Below are 23426 nucleotides of genomic sequence, written 5' to 3' on the forward strand. Positions count from 1 at the left end.
CTAGATATGATTCTTTTTATTTGCTCATACATCAAGTATACATTGTGTTCTCATATGATGCTAGTGTTTTGGTTTGGTCAACCCATCTACACAGATCACCAACATTTTGTGGGTTCTGGGTTCCCAGCCACAGCCATCTGCATTTTCTTTCAAACCTTACCCATCCATCTCATTCTTTGGAGACAGGTCTTGCTCTGTTGCCCAGGCTGGTGTGCAGTGGTACGATCATATCTTACGATAGCCTCAAACTCCTGGGCTCAGGTGATCCTTCTGCCTAAGCCTTCCAAGTAGCTGGGACCAGGTGCAGTCACCATTCCTGGCTATTTAAAAAAAAAAAAATTGTAGAGATGGGGTCTCACTATGTTGCCCAGCCTGGTCTCAAACCTCTAGCCTCAAGAAATCCTCCCACCTTGGCCTCCCAAAGTACCGGGATTATAAGCATCAACTACCACACCTGGGCATCATCCACCCCATTTTCTAATCTCCCTCCTTTGCCTGTTGTCTAACAAGATGCTAATTTATCATGAAATTCCATTACAGCCCCTAAGACAAATGATGTTACTTCTACATTCTGAAAAGACAATTAAGCCCTGTCTATGCAGGGCTTAATAAAATATAACAACTGGTCCAGAGAACTTCACTTTCAGCAATCCAAGCGGTCAAGAATTGAAGGGAAATTTATGGAAGGGAATTCAGAGGGCTAGAAGGCTTTGCTTTCCTACTCCTCTCCCTGTGAAGAAGGAGGTGCTAACTTCCCCCAAGCCAATTCAGACTCTACTTAAACAGATAAGGAGGGCTGGGCGCGGTGGCTCAAGCCTGTAATCCCAGCACTTTGGGAGGCCGAGGTGGGTGGATTACGAGGTCAGGAGATCGAGGCCATCCTGGTCAACATGGTGAAACCCCGTCTCTACTAAAAAATACAAAAAATTAGCTGGGCAAGGTGGCGTGTGCCTGTAATCCCAGCTACTCAGGAGGCTGAGGCAGGAGAATTGCCTGAACCTAGGAGGCGGAGGTTGCGGTGAGCCGAGATCGCGTCATTGCACTCCAGGCTGGGTAAGAGCGAAACTCCGTCTCAAAACAAAAAACAAAAAACAAAAAAAAAAAACAAAAAAAAAAACAGATAAGGAATTATTTTTTCGCATAACAGGAAGTCTGAGAAAGACACTCGATTACTCTGATGATCTGCTGTTTTCTCTCATGGTTACAAGACGGCTGCCCCAGCTCTAGGCAGAAAGACAAGGAGAAGGGCCACTGTCAAGGGCATAGGTCCCTTTTATTAGAGAAGCCACATATTTTCATTGATCTATTTTTGTTTTTGTTGTTGTTGTTTTGTTTTTTCACCAATATCATACTGTCTTGATTATCACTGTAGCTTTATAGTAAATCTTAAGGTTGGACAGTGTCAGTCCTCCAACTCTGTTTTTCCCTACTTTTTTTTCAGAAGCATGTCAGTCTAGGTCCCCTGAAGTTTTATTTGCCAATATCCTAACATAAGTTCACACCTTGCTGAGGGGCTGAAAAAACTGTATCTAATGTTTTAACCCAATACACAGAGTTGAATATGTGTGCTGGGTTAGTCGTCCAATGGTGTCTGCCATAGCTGTAGAACTTAGGAGATCTTGCTATGTGAGCTCCATGGCCTCGTTGATGAACCCACAAATGCACCCCATGAATGAGTCCGTATTGAGACCCTGCTATAGAGAAGAATATCAATAGCCAAAAGCAAATGAAGACAAAGAAACAGGCCGGGCGCGGTGGCTCAAGCCTGTAATCCCAGCACTTTGGGAGGTCGAGGCGGGTGGATCACGAGGTCAAGAGATCGAGACCATCCCGGTCAACATGGTGAAACTCCGTCTCTACTAAAAATACAAAAAATTAGCTGGGCATGGTGGCACGTGCCTGTAATCCCAGCTACTCAGGAGGCTGAGGCAGAAGAGTTGCCTGAACCCAGGAGGCGGAGGTTGTGGTGAGCCGAGATCGCGCCATTGCACTCCAGCCTGGGTAACAAGAGCGAAACTCCGTCTCAAAAAAAAAAAAAAAAAAAAAGACAAAGAAACAAAACAAAAAAACTATGACCCACATTTGCCAACTAGAAAGTCTTCTATTCCTTTTCTCTAATTTCCCTCCCAACTGCCCTAACCCTAGAAGACACAGATGATGGAAGGAGCAGAAGATGAAGAAAGATTGAAGGACCCTGCCATGTCCATTCCCCCACCAATGTCTCTGAGACAGGCAGTCCTGAGCTAATGGGAAGGAAGAAGTTCTGTTTGCATGTGAGATTGATGTTTTAACTGGACTGGACCTTTTATTTTATTTTTAAAATATCTTAAATTAGCTGGGTGTGGTGGCAGGCACCTATAATCCCAGCTCCTTGGGAGGCTGAGGCAGGAGAATCACTTGATCCTGGGAGGTGGAGGTTGCAGTAAGCCAAGATCCTACTACTGCACTCCAGCCTGGGCAACAGAGCAAAACTCCATCAAAAACAAACAAACAAACACACAACTTAAATGACAATAAAGCAGTGGGATCTGCTGAGATAATGTCAAAGAATGGGATAGGGTTACTAATAATTACTAATTTGTCTTCCTGGTCCTTATGTGGTGGGTGGCCTTTTCATTGCTGTAGGGATGCTGAATCTGTTCCTAAAGGAAAACGTTAAAAGAAGTATTACAGCTCTTTTGGACGAAAACCTAGTAGGAGTACACAGGGAAGACTGATTGTAACAGAATAGTAACAACTTTTGGTCTGTTACTGCCAGTGGTGACCTCTCGAGCACTTAGTTTCCTGTTTAAAATAAATTGGTTGGCCAAGCACAGTGCCTCATGCCTGTAATCCTAGCACTTTGGGAGGCTGGCTGAGGCAGGTGGATCACTTGAGGTCAGTAGTTGGAGACTAGCCTGGCCAACATGGTGAAACCCCATCTCTACTAAAAATACAAAAATTAGCTGGGCATAAAGGCGGGTGCCTGTAATCCCAGCTACCCAGGAGGCTGAGGCACAGAACTGCTTGAACTTGGGAGGTGGAGGTTACAGTGAGCTGACATCGCACCATTGCACTCCAGCCTGGGCAACAGAGCAAGACTCACTTGAAAAAATAAATAAATAAATAATAAATAAAATAAAATAAAATAAATGGGTAAAGAAAATGATCATACGAGACATCTCTTGGGATGTCTACCTAACTCCCTCCTTTCTCTTCCTTTATTTTTTTTGAGACAGTGTCTCACTATGTTGCTCAGTGTGGTCTCAAACACCTGGGCTCAAGCAATCCTCCTGCCTTGGCCTCTCAAAGTCCTGGGATTACAGGTGTGAACTACTGCACCCAGCTGCTCCCACCTTTTTCAGGAAATTGCCTCTAATACACAGGAATGTTTCAGATCTGAACTATGTGACCCAGCTGTTAGGGTGCGACAGGCAGGCCCTGACCCCATGACAGATGAATAAATTCACTCAGACACAGAATACAGTGAAAGAGTGGGCTAGGGGTGTCTGTGGCCTCTCACCTGAAGTCGTTAACGGTCACCGGCATTCCTGGTCTTTATTCAGCACACATTAAATGACAAAGGCTTTGAGTCAACACCTCTAGAGGGTAGAGATTAAAGGCCAAGTTCCCAGGCCTAAAACAAACACCATTACTGGGTAATATCTCTGGTCAACTTCCCCCTGAGAGAGCCATCTGGAAAGATCAAAGGTTGATTTTAGGACCACATGAGCAAACAAGTTAGTTAGGTAAACTCACATTCCTTTGTTTCTACTCTATTTAACTAAGGGGACAAGGCTGCCTTCAGCCAGTTCAGCCAAGTACAATAGTAAAGACCCTCAGGCCTTCCAAAAGAGCTTGTGTATATTCTCTACAGCTAAAATTTCTCCTATTAGCCTGACTGAACCCCGACACCCAGCCTCCCATCAGAACTGATAAACCAGGGGTGTACAGCTGTCCCGGGTCAGGCCAGGGTCTCTCTCCTGGCAATATTCAATAGGGGGACCCAGAAGCTTAGAAATGTTGCCATTGATTATTATCAAACACTGAGAAAAGTGCACATCCCCCACCCCCTGCCCCCACTGCTGCTGGCCCCAGAAATGCTCTGCTTCTTCCTCTTCCTGGGTCTTAGCTGTCCAACTTTTCTTGGCTTTCATGAAATTCCCTAGTAGACTTTCAGCAAATTTCTCATTTTGCTTAAGCTGCAGGGAACAGTTTTCTATTACTTGTACTCTGTTACTATTTTTTTTTTAAAGGGTTTAATCAACTTCCAAAAGTCATTTATTCTGTGATTTAATGGTACCTGCTACTCTTTTTTTTTTTTTTTTGAGACGGAGTTTTTGCTCTTGTTACCCAGGCTGGAGTGCAATGGCGTGATCTCGGCTCACCGCAACCTCCACCTCCTGGGTTCAGGCAATTCTCCTGCCTCAGCCTCCTGAGTAGCTGGGATTACAGGCACGCGCCACCACGCCCAGCTAGTTTTTTGTATTTTTAGTAGAGACGGGGTTTCACCATGTTGACCAGGATGGTCTCGATCTCTCGATCTCGTGATCCACCCGCCTCAGCCTCCCAAAGTGCTGGGATTACAGGCTTGAGCCACCGCGCCCGGCTTACTCTTGAACAGAGATGTTGCAGAGTAACATGTTGAACTTAAGTGTTGATGGCCACAGACAACTGACAGCTATGGCGCTGGTAAGTGGCTACAGTTTCGGCAGTCCTTATGCTGATGAAAATTAGAGATAGTCCCATAGTAGCATCAGGTTTTTAATCAGGTAAGGTTGTACGTGTTATACATAGAGAGCATTTTTATTTTACTAGTTTATATTAGTGGTATGAGTGACAATTATAGAAAAGGATTTTAGTTTCCAGTGCAATAAATAAGTGAGCCAAGTCAGGTTTTCCAAGACACAGTATCAAAGGCACTATTATTAGATACATGCTGAGTCTAAAGAGTTGAGTGTATGCTTGAACTGTTTTCACTTAAATTTCATGCACTGGCATCTAATTGTACTGATTGAATTCAGTGGGTATTTTGAGGGCAATTGGTGCTCTCTAGCTAATTCTCCATGATAATCCTGAATATTAGAAAAGGTTGAATTCAAATTACATATACTTTGTCTTAAATGTCACATATTAATACATTATCATTTGATACAGTGTGGCTATCAAGTGCTTATCAAAATAACTTTAGAATGAAAATGCCTTACCAAGAAACTAAAGTTTAGGAGTGCAATTGGTCCCTTTAATATGAAACTTCCTAATCGTGGACTCTAAAGTCCTTTAAAAAGTTCAGTAGCACTGTAGGGTGACTGTAGTTAACAATAATATATTGTTTATTTCAAAATGGCTATAAGAGATGATTTGATTGTTAGTCCTTTAAGATTCAAAAGAGAAAACAAAAAAGATGATTTGAAATGTTCCCAACACAAAGAAATGATAAGCGTTCAAGGCGGTGGACAGCTAAATGCCCTGATTTGATCATAACACATCATATGCATATATCAAAATTTCACATGTACCCCATAAATATTTCCAAGTATGATGTATTAATATAAAAAATAAAAAGTTATTATAGATTTCCCAAAGTAAAAGGCACGCCACTTAGTGGTTAGAAAGCAGTATTGCAGGGAAGAAAGAGCTAGGATTGCATGTATGATACTGGTTTCAGGATATCGTCAGTTTGACCCAGGAAGATAGATGAGTAAACTGAGATGAAGAATGGTTATATTAATTTTTCTAGAATTAAAGATATAATTAACATTAGTGACATGACCATATTGTTTGTATTAATAGAGGCGTATATTGCTGAAGAAAGCATTTATTCATTTATAACAGCAGTTCTGAATCAGGGGTGATCTTGTGCCCCCCAACCCCTGCCCCTGACTCAGAAGACATTTGGCAACGCCAAGACATTTTTGGTTGTCGCAAATGGAATGTGTGTATGTGTGTGCGTGCGTGCATGCATGTGTGCACACACGTGGACGTGGTCCTGGCATCTAGTGCCAGTGATGCTGCTAAATGTCATACAATGCAAGCACAGTTCATGACAAAGAATTGTTCAGCCCTGAATGTTAATCATGCTGCTGTTGCAAAACTTGGTTTATAAAAATTAGATTCACATATTTTTGAACTAAAAAGTGCCTCCAACAGGTTTAGTCAAAACTGTTATTCAGGACAGGCGTGGTGGCTCATGCATGTAATCCTAGCACTTTGGGAGGCTGAGGCTGGTGGGTCATCTGAGTCCAGGAGTTCGAGACCAGCCTGGCCAGCCTGGTCAACATGGTGAAACCTTGTCTCTACTAAAAATACAAAAATTAGTCAGGCGTGGTGGGCACCTGTAATCTCAGCTACTTGGGAGGCTGAGGCAGGAGAATTGTTTGAACCCTGTCACTATTAAAAATACAAAAAAATTAGCCGGCAAGGCGGAAGTTGCAGTGACCTGAGATCGTGCCACTGCACTCCAGTTCAGGTGACAGAGACTCCGTCTTAAAAAAAAAAAAAGTGTGCTACAGGTCTAAAGACATTTCTCTATGGGAAGTGCTTGCTTAGAAAACCACACGTGAAAAGTATTTGAAAAAGTCTATTTTTTCTTGATAAGTAATGTAGAGTTTTACTTAAATTTTCCTACGTTTTAAATACTTAGTGTTTAGGCCAGTACTTCTGACATCCAGCAAAATGCTGGCTACATAATAGGCACGCAAAAACCATTTTGTTAAATGAATTAAAATTAATGAATAAATATTCAGAAAAAAAATTTCTCCTTTTGCAGTGCATACTCCCATGAAGCTGTCACCTACCTAGCAGCTAATCACGTGTCTCCAATTTCCTGGTGCCAGCATGATCTGTTCACACGTCAAATAAAGGTGCGCCAAACCTACTCCTTCTTGTTTCCTATTTATCTGAATGCAGCCACCATCCTCCTCCTCAACCATTCCTCATTTTCTTTGACAAATGCTCCCTTTCCCTCCTGTTCAGATTGACACCACCGACCGTATTCTGCTTCTACTCATGTTTCCCACAATTGGGTCTCAATTCCTGCTGCCACAGCTTCCACTACCTTTTGCTCGGACCGGTGAATACCCTCCGATTTTCCGTCCTCATTCGCTTCTCATCAATCTGTTCTCAATATTGTTGCTTGGTTGCACCTGCGCTCCCTCACCCGCCACCAAACCACCCAGTTAGCGTAATGGTTAGGAGAAGGGACTCTGGCTCTGAGCATAATACAGGGATTGATCAAGAATTTAACCTCTGGAGCCAAACTGCCTGGCTTTGTCTGCCATCCGAGGACTTTTGCCTGCCTCATTTCTCACTGCGTAGTCAACCCAGAACGCCTCCCTCCATCTCCCACCTAGCATTTGTTTCTCACTTAACTTTTAAAGTCCGGCTCACATTGTCACTTTACCCACTTCCCGGAATTGTAATCTTCCCCTCGGAACTGCCCTCGCACGGCATCTATACCTCTCAGTACCTGCTTTTGTACCATTATGTGCGTTTCCTTCTTTTTATAAAAAAATCTCTTTTAGGGAACGCATATTTCTTGAGGACAGGATATTACCGTTTTATTTTTATATCTCCAGTAAGTCACAGTGTGACTTGCACCGTGGTTGCTCGATAAATGTTAGGTGAATGACATCAATCGACAGAAATAAATCCAACTCTGAGTGTCTCCCCTTGAGGACCATGTTCTGTTCACCTGCCCGCTTTCCAGCTCCTGCACTGCGTCCAGGACGGAGAAGCTGGACCCTTATTAGGAGAACCCGGCCAGAGCCGGGTTGTAGCTGCCAGGACCCCGCTCGCCCCGCCCACCCGCCGAGGGCCTGCACCTCCTGCGACGCGCGGCCCCGCCCCTCGGCGCCAGGGCGCACGCGCAGAGCTGGAGTCGGCGCGGCTCAGCGCGGCTGCGGCCGTCCCCTCTCCTGTGTCTCGCCGCGCGCGCAGGGAGCCCGTATCCGCGGCTGGTTCGGCTGCTGCGGTCGGTCGTCGTTATGGACTCTCCGTGGGACGACTTGGCTCTGGCCTTCTCCCGCACGTCCATGTTTCCCTTTTTTGACTTCGCGCACTATCTAGTGTCCGTGATGGCTGTGAAAAGTCAGCCGGGTGAGTGCGGGGCGCGGCGGGCCGGACCCCTCCGAGCGCCCCTGAGGGCGAGGACACCGTCTAAGTCGGGTGGGCGGCCGAGCGGCCGCTAGCCCAGAAAGTTCGATGGTAGAGTTGGAGGGGCGCCAAGGGCCGGCCGGTCCGACTTACTGAGTGCAGATGGGGACACTGAGGCCGGGGAGGGAGGCCCTCGTAGTCGCCAAAGGAGGCGTGGCCTGGGGTCCGCGACGCCGCAGCCGGGACGAGCGGGGCCGACCCTGCCCACCGCCGGCCGGAGTCCCGGGACTGACGAGCCGCCGCCGCCGCGTTTCAGAAGCGCGGGACGGTCGCCAGCCCAGGGCTTGCACGGTCTCCTGGAGGTACCGCCGCTTGCTCGCACAGTGTTTAAAAGTCACGTGAGGAGACAGCGGGTTTCTGACTTAGTCTCTTGGAGTATCAGATGGTTGCGGACCACTCTGTAATGTTGAAAGTTGTACGAGCCCTGAAACTTAAGCAGCCTCCTGTGGCCAGACCAGACCTCCGCTTCACGCAGTGTCTCAGCGCCCTGCCAACACGTGAGAACGCGTGCCTTCCCGTTTTCACAGTCACGACGGACGCTGTACGAGTAGGATAAACTGACATGCTTTCACTATCTGCAGAATGGGGATAGAGTCTTGAAATTCTGAGTTCTTTTAACCATGCGATCCAGGGACAGTAGTTGTATTTTCTTGGATTTTACACCAGGTGTCTTTGCTCAAATCCCGCTTGACTTTTGTAGTTTTTCTACCGTTCTTTTAGTTGTATGGATCTCAGTAGCTCAGTTTAAATCATTGGTACAAATTTTGACCTGGAATAAGGATGGTATTACTGTATTAAAGTAGAACACATATCTGCCTAAGATATTATTTCTTTGATTTGAAAAAAGTAAGTTTTGTTGCTACTACATGTTCAGAATTTGATTTTTTTTAAAAAGTTTTTTTTTTTGTATAGGCGGAATCAGATTCAAATTGTGTTCCAGGGACCCATGGGCTTCTCTGACACTGCTGGGTCAAAATTTCTTTAATAATGATATAGAGATATTATCTTTTTCATTCTCTTTTTCTCAGAAGTATACAGTGGAGTTTTCTAGTGGCTGAGTTGTGATACCGTAACAGAAGGAAGCAGATTTGAGAATCTAACAGTTTTCTATTTAAAGCCAGACATTTGTTAAAATGTACAACAGTGTGACTCTTGTCACTAAATGTTTTTTGTTTTGGAAAAGTTATTTTTCATAAATAATACATTATTATTATTGAGACTGAGTCTCTCTCTGCTGCCCAGGCTGGAGTTCAGTGGCGCGATCTCGGCTCACTGCTGCAACCTCCGCTTCCCAGGTTGAAGTAATTTTCCCTGCCTCAGCCTCTCGAGTAGCTAGGATTACAGGCACCTGTCACTACAATCGGCTAATTTTTGTATTTTTATGGAGATGGGGTTTCGCGATGTTGGCCAGGCTGGAAGAATACATTATTTATGTTAACATTTAATGCATTTATTTTTTTAAAAAATGAAAGCATGAAGAACAATTGTTGCACAATGGACAAGTTTATGCAGTTCTACCCCCAGAGGCAGAGGAAGCTGAGAGTCTGAGGAATCCAGTTTTTCAGAAAGAAACCTTTAAAAGGGACTTAGGAACAGAAGCCATGTCTTGAGTGGCCCCGAGGAGACAGTGGATCATGCCCATTACCCCAGCCCCCAACTCCCAACCCGGGATGTGTAGGACAGTTGCTTAAGGGCAGGATTTATAAGTGACATAGTGTCCAAGTTGTTTGACCTAAGAGCAGGATTTACGATAAGTATATACTACTACACAAGGAACAGTAGATAAAATATAAATCTTAGCGGTAGTCCCAGAACTTGGGGTTAATCATAGTTCAACATGGCAGATGTTTGAGTTGCTTTAGCCTCCACAACTATTTAAAATTTTCGCAGTTATAATTTCTAAGATGCTAAGCATTGATACGCGAAACCCACATATACAAAACTCCTTGGGATTCTGAAGAAATTTTAAGTCAGGTTTTTTTAAAAGATGTAATTGACATACAGTCTATTAATCATTTTTAATACAAACTTCTGTGTTTTGGGACAGACACATACAGTCATTTAACCACCATCACTATCAAGATACAGAACAAGTTTTCTCACCCACCCCAAATTCCTTCCTGCACTTACGTAGTAAGCGATCTCCCATCCTTGGCAACCATTAATCTGTTTACTAATTTTTAGGGATGTAGAAGGCTCCTGAGATTCCAGACTTTGAGAACCACATGATTATTGAATACGAATACAGTATCATACAGTACCAGTACTTGTAAAGAGGTAAAAATGATAGAATTCACACACCAGAGTGTTGAGTGTACCTGTTTAACCTTTTACTTGAAGTGTGTTAGACTGCCCATTTCCTTTGACAGTTCTATTATAGGTCTTCAATACTGTGCCATTCTGATGATCAGAGCACAGTATTTCATTTACATTTGTCAAGGTACTGATGAGTTTGTGACTGTTATTGGTCATTTATATTTCCTGTAAATCGCTTAATTTTTTTTTGTCCCTTTTCCTATTGGGCTGTAGGTTGTTGTCTTCTATTGACTCTCTTTGTGGATCATGGATATTAATTCTATTTATGTCTGTAGTCCTTTTTTTTCCATAACTCTTGCTATGTTTTAACTTTGTTTATGTAGTCTTATTGCAGAAGTTTAAACAATTTCATAATATTTTACTCTTTCATAAAAAAATCTGTTAATTTTTTTCTCCTATGTCACTATTGCGATTTATGTATTTTAAGAAGGTCTTTCTCAGGCCTAAGATTATAAAAATACTCATCCTTGATCTTTTTGAAAACAATTCTATAGTTCTAAAAAAAAATAGGTTCTTAATCTATCTGCAGTATTTTTGTGTGATACAGATGTTCCTTTGCAAGTCTGATTATGGCTGGATAGAATAGTTGGAACTCAATGATCTCAACAGAGTATGCTCTGTACTTACTGAACTGGTTCTAATCTAAGACTTTTAGTAAGATCATCCCTCCTGCATAGACCTCTGGAGTGCCCTTCATTCTTGCCCTTTGTTTTCTTTAGCCTGTGATTTATTTTTTTCCTGTGAACTACTGAAATCCTTCCAATGAATTCCTTATCGCTTAAGTTTGTTGGTTTTTGTTGCTTATAGCCAAGAACCTTCATTTCTTTTTCTAGCCTCTTTATATTAAAGAATGTTTCATTGAATACTAATGATAGTGACTTTGTCTTATGATATTCCTGATTTTAATGAGAATGCTTTTAAAGTTTTATCAAGTGTGATGTTTGCTATAGGGTTTTTATGAGGGACACTTTAAGGAAGTTTTATTTTATTCCCAGCGTTCTAGGATATTCTTGTGTCTTTTTTTTTTTCCTGAGACCGAGTTGCTCTGTCACCCAGGCAGGAGTGCAATGGCATGATCCTGGCTCATTGCAACCTCTGCCTCCCAGATTCCAGCAACTCATCTGCCTCAGCCTCTCGAGTAGCTGGGATTACAGGCGCCTACCACCACTCATGGCTAATTTTTTTGTATTTTTAGTAGAGATAGGGTTTTACCATGTTTGCCAGGCTGGTCTTGAACTCCTGACCTCATGATTTGCCCACCTCGGCCTCCCAAAGATCTGGGATTACAGGCGTGAGCCACCGTGCCTGGCTGGATATTCTTACATCTTTATACTGTCCTGGTGGAGAAGGTGACATATTTTATCAAGTGCTATTTATTTCAAAATCTATTGAGATCATATTTTGTTTCCTGTTTAAAAATGTAACATAGTGAATTACATTAATACATTTAAAAAAAATGATGAATCATCCTTATATTTTTGGACTAAACTACTTGATACATTATTTTAATTCATTAGAGATTTTGATTTGGTAATACTTCATGTAAAATTTTTGCATTTATGTTTATAATAGAAATGAGCTTTTTAGGTTATTTTGTTGTGTTATCCTTTTCCAGTTTGGGCCCAAGGTTATGCTGTTATTGTAAAATAGATTGGGAAGCTTTCCATTTTTAAAGCTTGGGATGGTTTGTATAATAGGTATTGCTGTTCTTTGATATTTGTAGACTTTAACTATGTAGTTTTATGTTTCTTGGTGTATTTTAATGGGTAAATCTTACTTTTTTTCCAATCCAAACTTAAGTCATTTTGGTCATTTATATTTCTTTCAGGAATCATCTGTTTCTTTTAGATTTCCAAGTCTATTGGAGTAAATGTTTACATTATACTATAGAAAATTGCTCTGTATTCTTCAGTAGTTAATTCTTTTTTTTTTTTTTTTTTTCCTGAGACGGAGTCTCGCTCTTGTTACCCAGGCTGGAGTGCAATGGCGCAATCTCGGCTCACCGCAACTTCCGCCTCCTGGGTTCAGGCAATTCTCCCGTCTCAGCCTCCTGAGTAGCTGAGATTACAGGCACGCACAACCATGCCCAGCTAATTTTTTGTATTTTTAGTAGAGACGGGGTTTCACTTTGTTGACCAGGATGGTCTCGATCTCTTGACCTCGTGATCCACCCGCCTTAGTCTCCCAAAGTACTGGGATTACAGGTGTGAGCCACCGCGCCCGGTTAGTAGTTAATTCTTAAATGTTGTGTATTTCGCTTGAATCTTCTGGATCTTAATCACTTTATTTTCTATGGTAATTTTTTTTTTTACAGCCCATATATGTCTTTTTTTCTTCTAACTCATTTTAAGATACATTTGTTCATGTTCTGTCAGTAGATGCATTGAGTAACTCATATTACTCAATGTGGTCAGCATTCCTTTTTCATATTCAGAACTGAAGAGCTAATATGTGTGTCCTTCTCCTATTCCAACACTATTTATTTTAGATTTTTACTTAGTATATGTATGCTTTACTTAATTGGCAACTTTTTCCTATCCTCCAGTGATTGATTCTCTAGAACTCACACCTACAGTAAACTATAATTCATATATATACTACTATCAGAGTTCTTCACATCTTTACCCTGTCAGACATGCTACTCCTTGAGACTTTGTTTTGGTATGTACTCTACCACGTTTAATACCTTACTGTCTGCTTTCCTACCCCATTTATATCTGATCATTTGTACTGTCTGCCTAGATCATAAAAATGCCACTGGAGGCTCACACCTGTAATCTCAGAACTTTGGGAGGCCAAGACTGGCGGATCATGAGGTCAGGAGTTTGAGACCAGCCTGGCCAACATGGTGAAACCCTGTCTCTACTAAAAATACAAAAATTAGCTGAGCGTGGAGGCAGGTGCCTGTAATCCCAGCTGCATGGGAGGCTGAGGCAGGAGAATCATTTGAACATGGGAGATGGAGGTTGCAGTGAGTCGAGATCATATCATTGCACTTCAGCCTGGGTGACAGGGAGCGACTACCCCTATTCCCCTGGAAAAAAAAGCCACTGGAGGCAAAAGGATAAAGGGGATTAACTCTTTTTCTACCTAAGGTGTGAAGGACTACATCCCATTTTTGTTTGGTTCACGTTTTAGGCTTTAAATCCCAGGAAAGATAATACTCCGCCTTTCTATGTAACTTTTACTTCATAAGCAAAGACATGAAAGACATCAGGTAATATAACAAGTGGGATTAATTTTTTTTGTTTGTTTACCTCCATTTGTCTCATGTGAACAAACATGTGAATCCTCCTGAACCCTGGCATGTGATTGACTATAGTTTTCAGTTTGGGCTAATAGTGTAAGTTTTTTTTTTTTTTCTTTTCTCTGTCTCCTGGGCCTGGCTAACATGGTGGAACCCTGTCTCTACTAAAAACATCAAAATTAGCCTGGTGTAGTGGCACATGGCTGTAATCCCAGCTACTTGGGAGGCTGAGGCATGAGACTCGCTTGAACCCAGATGCTGGGGTTACAGTGAGCTGAGAGCACGTCACTACACTCCAGCCTGGGTGACAGAGCAAGACCCAGTCTCAAAAATAAATAAATAAATAAATAAATAAATATAATTTGAGTTAGAGAAAATTTTCATGTAATCTAGAATGTTTTATTTGTCTTTTTTGGTGTGTTTTTTGACTTCAGCATTTAAAAAATGTAGGCCAGTTGTTGATGTTTGTTTTCTCAGAGTAGCCCTCAGTTTGGGCTTGTCTGATTTGATTAGTTCAGGTTGTATATTTTTGTCAGAAATACCAGAGAAGTGGCTGGGTGTGGTGGCTCATGCCTGTAATCTAGCACTTTGGGATGCCAAGGCAGGCAGATCATAAGGTCAGGAGTTCCAGACCAGCCTGGCCAACATAGTGAAACCTCATCTCTACCAAAAATACAAAAATTAACAGGATGTGATGGCATGCGTCTGTAGTCCCAGCTACTCAGGAGGCTGAGGCAGGAGAATTGCTTGAACCCGGGAGGCGGAGGTTGTGGTGAGCGGAGATCGCGCCACTGCACTCCAGCCTGGGCAAGAGAGTGAAAGTCTGTCTCAAAAAAAAAAAAAAAAAGAGAAAAGAAAACCATAGAAGTGATGATGTGTTCTCAGTGCATTATCTCAGGAGTCATTTGATGTATTTACACTGATGACTGATGTCTGCAAGGTTTCCTGGCTTTGAAGTTATGATTTCCCTCTACAATTAATAAGTAATTAGTTAGGACTCATGTTGAGAAAGTATAAATATCTATTCCTAAGAAACCTTTCACCTTTGGTTTTATTTTGTTACTCTGTTTCTGACCTGTTTTGTTGAAAGCTTAGTTTATTTATTTCAGCTTCTTTATAATATACTTAAGAGTATAAATTTTTCTTAACAAATCACTTTGGCCTATTGTCTGGGAGTACTTACTGTAGGGTTTGGGGTGAAAGGAGACAGTAAGTGAGAATATTGTTTATAATAATCTATTAGAAAACTGGCAATGACAGCCTGAACAGAAGAGTATTTTAAAGGTGGCAAAGTGCCAAATATCACCCAGTAACAAAATGTTTCCAGTCTTGCTTTAAAGAATAAAATATAAGGTTTTTAATGATTTTGATTGGCACATCTATGAATAATAGTTATTGAAAATTATAAATTAAGAAGTTTATTTCTTTGGTGCAACTTGTACTTTAGGGCTTGTTTAATAAATATATAGTGATCTCAGACCATATTTTACTTTACCATTTCAGGAGCAGTTGCATTGGCACGGAAGAATCCTATTTCAAGCTGGTTTACTGCTATGCTGCACTGCTTTGGTGGTGGAATTTTATCCTGTCTACTGCTTGCAGAGCCTCCATTGAAGTTTCTTGCAAACAGCACTAACATATTACTGGCATCTTCAATCTGGTAAGCTGCCATTATGGTGACCTATGGGACATTTAAACAATTGAGTTATAATTGTTAGTAAAATAAATTTTTTTCTTTGAACAATGTTTTATTTTCTTGAAAAGTTAATGCCGAGGGTTTTTTTTTTCCTGTTGTTGTTGTGTTTTGAGACAGAGTCTTACTCTATCTCCCCGGCTGAAATGCAGTGGGATGACCTTGGCTCACTGCAGCCTTTGCTTCCTGGGTTCAAGCAATTCCCTGCCTCAGCCTCCTGAGTAGCTGGGATTACAGGCACCTGCCATCATGCCTGGGGAATTTTTGTATTTTTTGTAGAAACGGGGCTTCACCATGTTGGCCAGGCTGGTCTTGAACTCCTGACCTCAGGTGATCCACCTGCCTTGGTATCCCAGGGTGCTGGGATTACAGGTGTGAGCCACTGTGCCTGGCCATGCCAGAGGTTTTAATTGCAAAGTATGTCTTTCCTTTCTTTTTTGTCTCCCCTTATCTTCTCCCAGAAGCAAGTATTGTCTGCCATTGTCTTATGTATCTTTTTTTTGAAACATAGTCTTGTTCTGTCACCCAGACTGGAATACAGTGGCATGATCTTGGTTCACTGCAACCTCCGCTTCCTGTGTTCAAGTGATTCTCCTGCCTCAGCCTCCGGAGTAGCTGAAATTACAGGCACACGCTACCATGTCTGGCTAATTTTTGAGTTTTTAGTGGAGATGGAGTTTCACCATGGCTAGTCTCGAACTCTTGACCTCAACTGATCTGCCCAACTCAGCCTCCCAAACATGCTGAAATTACAGGTGTGAGCCACCACGCACGGCCTGTCTTATATATCTTTAATATTAACATTGCTAATATGAAAGGGCATTAAATATTTGACCCTAACGAGTTTATCTCGTGAACCTAACTGGTACACACAGATATACAACATGGTAAAATCATGAATGTGACCAAATAAAACTAAACAAAAAGTCCAAATAATTATGGCTTATATTTAATTATTCTTCTCATACTCTTTGTTGATTTTTGAGATCTTTAAATTTTATAATTTTGAAGTTAAGAAAAAATGTTACTAGGAATTGCTTTGAATTCTTGCAAATCCGAATTCATTATACTTAAGGGATTGATCCATCAAGTTATAATACAAATTATAGTGCTTTTTTATATCTAAAGCAGAAACTGTTTTCTATTAAAAACCATGTCATCAAATATATAACATGTTAGGAACACTTGTAGTTTATTTTTATTGTGATAATTTTAAAATGAGTATGTAACCAGTTCTAAAAGGAATATTACAAATAATAGTATTAATGAGAAACAGTAATCCTGGGAACCTGTGGCTGTGTTCAGTTGTTACCATATGTCACTTAATTTCTTCATATTCATTTTCTTTTTCTTTGAGACCGAGTTTCACTCTGGTTACCCAGGCTGGAGTGCAATGGCATGATCTCGGCTCACCGCAACCTCCGCCTCCTGGGTTCAGGCAATGCTCCTGCCTCAGCCTTCCGAGTAGCTGGGATTACAGGCACGCGCCACCATGCCCAGCTAATTTTTTGTATTTTTAGTAGAGACGGGGTTTCACCATGTTGACCAGGATGGTCTCGATCTCTTGACCTCATGATCCACCTGCCTCGGCCTCCCAAAGTGCTGGGATTATAGGCTTGAGCCACCACGCCCGGCCTTCATATTCATTTTCATATACTCACAGGAGTACTGTAAGGTAGCTATCATTATTCCCATTTGAGAAATGGGAAAATTGAGGCATAGAAAAATGCTGCTATAATTTTCATGTCAGTAAGTGGTTGAGCTAGAATCAAAACAAGTTTTGGCTGGGCGCAATGGCTCACGCCTGTAATCCTAGCACTTTGGGAGGCCGAGGTGGGTGGATCACCTGAGGTTCAGGAGTTCAAGACCAGCCTGGCCATCATGGTGAAACCCCATCTTTAAAAAAATAAAAATAAAAAAATAGGGCCGGGCATGGTGGCTCACGCCTGTAATCCCAGCACTTTGGGAGGCCGAGGTGGGTGGATTACGAGGTCAGGAGATCGAGACCATCCTGGTCAACATGGTGAAACCCCGTCTCTACTAAAAATACAAAAAATTAGCTGGGCATGGTGGCGCGTGCCTGTAATCCCAGCTACTCGGGAGTCTGAGGCAGGAGAATTGCCTGAACCCAGGAGGCAGAGGTTGCAGTGAGCCGAGATTGCGCCATTGCACTCCAGCCTGGGTAACAAGAGCGAAACTCCATCTCAAAAAAATAAAACAAACAAACAAACAAACAAACAAAAAAACAAGTTCTTAACTGGCCAGGCACAGTGGCTCACACCTGTAATTCCAGCACTTTGGGAGGCTGAGATGGGCAGATCACAAGGTCAGGAGTTCAAGACCAGCCTGACTAACATGTTGAAACCCTGTCTCTACTAAAGATATAAAAAAAATTAGCCAGGTGTAGTGGCATGTGCCTGTAATCCCAGCTACTTGGGAGGCTGAGGTAGAAGAATTGTTTGAACCTGGTAGGCTGAAGTTGCAGTGAGTCGAGATCACACCATTGCACTCTAATCTGGGCACCAGGGCAAGACTCCATCTAAAAAAAAAAAAAAGAAGTAAAAACTTTAGAGTCTTCCCACTTAATAGCCACTATCTCTTACAGATTTGTGTAACCATCTCTTAAAGTGTAGTCTTCCAGTTGCTATGTGTTTTTAAAAACTTTCCCAAAGACTTTTATTTCTATAACAATATTTTTAAAAGTTATTAGCATTTTGGAAGAATTTTTTTATGTGTATAGATGCTGAAACGATACAAAAAGAAAGATACCTGGAATTTGATACTTTTCATTATTTCTACTTCTATTCCTATAGTACTAACCTCTTGGATGATTGCAGGAGCTTCCTAAGTGGTCTTGCTGTTCCTTTGATTATCCCTTTGAATCTATTTTTTATTCTTCACAGAGCAGACAAAATTATTACAGTTGGCCTTCTATACCCATGGGTTTTGTATCCTTGCATTCAACCAACTGCAAATCAAAAATATTTGGAAAAAATCCAATAAAAAATAACAATGCAACAATAAAAATAATGCAAATAAAAATACAGTGTAACAACTCTTTATGTATAGTATTTACACTGTGTTAGGTATTGTTAATAATCTAGAGATGATTTGAAGTATAAGGAGGATGTGTGTAGATTAGTGTAAATTCTCTGCTATTTAAGTAGGGACTCTCACATCCACAGGTTTTGAGAGAGTCCTGAAACCAGTCCCCCACAGATACTGAGGGACAACTTGAGTAAATTAGAACATGTCATTCATGTGCTCAGTAATTTCTTATCTTATTAAGAACAATACCCCAAACCTTTACGGTGGCCTGTAAAACCCTGCAAAATCTTTGCTTTCACTTCTTTTATGTAATGTCTTACCACTCCTGCTCACTTTTCTCTAGGTCACATGAGCTTTGCTATTTCTTTAACACGTAAGGTATTCTTCTACCTCAGGGCCTTTGTACTTGCTTTCTTCTCTTTGTAATCATTTTTTCCTCAGAAGTCTCATATTTTGTTTTATCAGAGAGACCTTCCCTGACTAAAGTAGCACCTCCTCTCCCATGACTATCACATCATCCTTGTTTATTTTCTTCTTAGAATTACTGCTACCCAACGTGTTGTCTGTTGATTTTTTTTTTTTATGTTGCTCTAACTGTACTAGAATAACAGCCCATCAGAGTGACCCACTGTGCTTGGCCCCTAGCTAATTTTTAAAATTTTTATATTTGTTGAGATGAGGTCTCATTGTTTCTCACGTTGGCTTTTTTAAAAAACTATAAAAGTTATTTATTCACTATATACAGAACTTGTCCCCTATAAAATGTACATGTAAATCACTAAAAAGTAAAATTTGGTGACATTTTTTCAGTTACAGAACATACTAAATCAGCTGGGGTAACAGCTGTCAGCCTCAAAATAATCTAATTATAGCACCCAGTCTCCTTTATATCTAATGCAAAGTTAAATACTTATTTTGGGGATTACTTCCTAGTATGTGTTTGGTGAGGCAGAGTCAACATTTTAATATTAACTCTAGTATATGACAGTCATGGCACAATAAACTGCTTATTACAGATTAAAACAAAGCATTTTTTCCATTATTTGTAATAATGGAATCAAACAAATACTGGATACTTTTAATGGCAGGTAACCATTTACCTGGGTTCTATAATTCCATTAAGATATGAATGGTATAAAGTATTGTTATGAATAATACACCTCAAACAGAACAATGAGGTCATATTATAATGATTTACTAGATTTTGCTCAGTAGACATTTACTGAGTAAGGGAGTTAATCTGTTTTTCTCCTCAATTATCCAGTACAATGTTTTGCCCACAGTAAGGGCTCAGTAAATATTTGTTGAACATACTGACTAGGATAGAGGTGAGCAAGAGATGGGCTCTCTTAGCTGGATGTCAAATATAATTGGAATTTACTTGGGAAGGAATGTAGTTAAGGAAAATGTAAACTGCATGTGTTGTACAAGTAAATAAACACAGTTGCCAACAAAGCAAATGATTTAAGCAGAAAACACTGGAACCAAAATAAAGAAAGGCAAAATTTGCTAGTCATGGCGAAGTGAAACTTTTATATTGGACCATATCTTTTCCCACCCAATTGAGTTTGAGACAGACCAACATAGGCACTGTAAGAGACTATGACTGTCTTCCTTGATATTCAGACATCCTAGTTTCCAGTAATTTATTATGGACCTGTTATCCATGAATCAGTATAAATCTATTCATATTTACAGATGAGTTTCTACAAGTACAAAGTTGAATTTCATTTGTCCTAAAATGTTTACTTTCAAGCTTAAAGTGACTTCAATTATTCCATGTAGTTTTCCATAACATTCTTTTATCTTTTCAGACCAGAGTCAAAATATTTGTACAGTATTCATGCTGCAGCACCTTCCACCCACCCTTTGTTCACTTGAACTGCCCTTCTTTGGTTCTTTTTCCGCTTTCAGATCTTTCCTGTAGTAAGCACAACTGTACTAGGTATTTCAGCTGTGGTTTGGTCTGGCGTTGTCGGAATGGCTTCTGCTATGCCGTGGTCTTCCAGCCGGTCTGTTTCTAGGATTATATGATCTTCTGTAGTTGTAATCAAAAGACTGACTTCTTGATCTCCTTCTTTCATAACTTAGGCTTCTAGAACTTCTGTGTCTGTCATAATCATCATAGCATGAAGAACTGTACCTATTCCTCCCTTCCTCGACTTTCATCTGATTTGGTGTCTTCCTGTCCTCCTGGGCAAACTGTATTTCAGTCTACTACCCACAAATCTACTTTCTGTCTAAATTATGTAAAGCATCTTCAGCATCATGAACATTCTTAAATTGAACATAAGTCCTCTTGGACGGTGAGTGTAGTAATCAAGTGGAACATACACATCTACTATAGGATCATAACGATCAAATTCACACAGACTTGGTGTTATTGGCTACATTCCTGATGAACAGAGGCGTGTTGGGAGGACGCAGGTAGCAGGGCAGCAGCGTGTCTCTGCCGGGTGCACTAATGGACTCAGCAAACTGTCCACGGCTCCGGCTGCCAAGCCTCAGACACACGCAGCCAGAGGGCTCTGCTACTTCTAACACCTTTTTTCCTGAGACTTCACTCCTGCCTCTATTCCCTGCTCCTACCTCCACACAAAGCCAGGACTTCAACGGTTCTTTCCCTTGAAATCACCAGGCCTGTTCCTGCCAGATTTTTATTTTAATGTAAAATTTCAAGGAATACTGAATTAGGTTAAAAAAAAAAGTATTTATAAAATTATGCAAAATAGAATTGTGATACAATTAAAAGTTATATATCCATCATTTAGATTAGCAAAAAAGTTGTCACTTAAACAAATCTTTGTATTAAAAAAACTGAAAATAGCTGGGTGTGGTAGCTCAGGCCTATAGTTCCAGCACTTTGGGAGGCCAAGGCAGGTGGATCACCTGAGGTCTGGAGTTCGATATCAGCCTGGCCAACATGCTGAAACCCTGTCTCTACTAAAAATACAAAAATTAGCTGGGTGTGGTGGCCCATGCCTGTAGTCCCAGCTACTTGGGAGGGTGAGGGAGGAGAATTGCTTCAACTGGGAAGGTGGAGGTTGCAGTGAACCGAGATTGTGCCACTGCACTCCAGCTTGGGTGACAGACTAAGACTCTGTCTCAAAAAAGAAAAGAGAAGAAAATACAGAAAACCACAAAGCCAAACATAAGACCTAATAAATTATTATAGGGTACATCCTTGTAACCACTACCCAAATCAAGAAATACAACTTTGCTCCTGGGCTGTCACAGCCTGGCTGGGTGTGCCCACTCTCAGGGCAGTGCTAACATGCCATCCCCCTGCCACCTTGGCCCCCTCTGAACTTTGGGTGCTAAAGAGTGCGGGAGGGGAAGCTGAGGGGGAGCCGAGGGTGACTGGGTGCTGGCCTGGCTGAGGGTGACTGGGTGCTGGCCTGCAGATGCCTCTTGGTGCCAACAGCCTGGATATGCCGGATGGTGCCAGAGGCAGACAGGCTCCTGGGCAGAAGCTGGCAGGTCCACAATGAAGCCCAACCTTCAGGCTCTGGGAAGCCTGAAGCCTTGAGGTGGGCTGCCAGTCCTGCCATCAGAGGGGGAACTCATAGTACCTTTTCCTGTGGCTGCCCATGGCTGCCCATGGTTGCCCATGGACCAATCAGCATGCATTTTCCTCCTCTGAGACCCTTAAGCCCCTGAGCCAGGGCGGGACAGAGGAGGAAGAATCCACTGTATGGCCAGTTGCAGAGAGGACCTACCCTCTTCAGGGCCTCCTCTGCTGAAAGCTGCAGACTTGGGGAGGACCAACTGCAGGGAGGAGCTACCCTCTGTGCTGAGAGCTGAGCATAGAGGAGCTACCCTCTGTGCTGAGAGCCGAGCATAGAGGACCTACACTCTCTGCAAGGCCTACTCTCTGCTGAGAGCTACAGATGTGAGTTTGACTAGCTGCAGAGAGGAGCTACCCTCTCTGTTGGGAGCTGAGCACTTGTTGGGATGACTTGCCTGCAGAGAGGAGCCTCCTCTGCTGCTTACAGAGAGTAGCCATCCACTCCAGGGCCTCCTCTCTGCTGAGGCTGTACACTCAATGGGATGGCTTGCCTGCAGAGAGGAGCTACTCACTGTGGGTCTTCTCTGAGCTGCTCTGACACTAAACAAAGCTGCTCTTTGTCTTGCTCACCCTCCACTTGTCTGCGTACTTTATTCTACCTGGACACAGGACAAGAGGTTGGGCAAAGATGCCACCAACCACAGAGTTTCTGGCCAGAAAAGTGACATTCCAAAGATCTCAAAATGCAAATAGATACTTCCTACTTACCATCATTTGGAAACCAGCTGTACAATTCATACTGGAAAGGTAATGCTTGGTTCTTTGTTTTATTTACCAGTTTTCAGTACAGTGAACTGGATCTCTGTCATCCTCCAAAGATAACCAGCATAGAGGAAATAACTATGAGCTAATGACTAACCATATTTCATTGGTTTCAATAAAATTTTAGTTATTTTCGTATTGAAGCTCAAATTATCCCATCTTCAGCCAGTGGAAGCCTCTTGAGACAGACTTTGAATTAGCTTACTTTCTACCTGGTGTTGAAAGGATTCACCTTGTGCTTTTCTTCTGTAATCACTTGTTTCTCGAAGAAGTTCTGATGTCTTTTGGTGATAAATGGCATTTCAAGACCACAATTTGAGTGCTGGAGATGCTTACTGTTAGTGGGTTGATCATTATGTCTAGCCTTTTCAGTGAACAGAGGTAGGAAAAATGAAGATAAAATAACTCATGAGTTCATATTGAAATTTCCAATTCAAATTCAGGACCGTATAGCTTTTACTTAACTTTTCTCTATTATATATATATATCTCCTTCCACCCTAAGAATTTGGGTTTTTAAGGACATAGAATGTGATTGAATTAATAATATTCTAACATTGTTGATTTTTTTTTCTGTTTTATGCTTACAGTAGTCTTAATGTTCAAAGACTACCACAGAAGTGATTGTAGAAAATTATTATTGCATATATTTGATTCATT

The 23426-nt window shown here is 41.7% G+C and overlaps 1 protein-coding gene and 1 pseudogene across 3 annotated transcripts in view; one reads left to right on the forward strand and one right to left on the reverse strand.

Annotated features, from left to right (window-relative positions):
* The first annotated feature begins 7842 nt into the window (after positions 1-7842).
* The window catches only part of TMEM38B (transmembrane protein 38B), a 330972-nt gene continuing 315388 nt past the window's right edge, over positions 7843-23426 (forward strand). For all 3 annotated transcript variants that reach the window (XR_012516658.1, XM_074395124.1, XM_003925255.4), the window contains exons 1-2: positions 7843-8076; positions 15200-15356. Coding sequence is in view for 2 of the 3 variants with exons in the window: in XM_074395124.1 (XP_074251225.1) it covers positions 7965-8076; positions 15200-15356 (269 nt within the window). In the remaining variant the exon portion in view is untranslated. The remainder of the gene's footprint in view (positions 8077-15199; positions 15357-23426) is intronic.
* On the reverse strand, positions 20259-22067 carry LOC104650949 (uncharacterized; annotated as a pseudogene).

Source organism: Saimiri boliviensis, chromosome 2 (assembly GCF_048565385.1).
Source record: "Saimiri boliviensis isolate mSaiBol1 chromosome 2, mSaiBol1.pri, whole genome shotgun sequence".
In the NCBI taxonomy this organism is placed as follows: Eukaryota; Metazoa; Chordata; class Mammalia; order Primates; family Cebidae; genus Saimiri; species Saimiri boliviensis.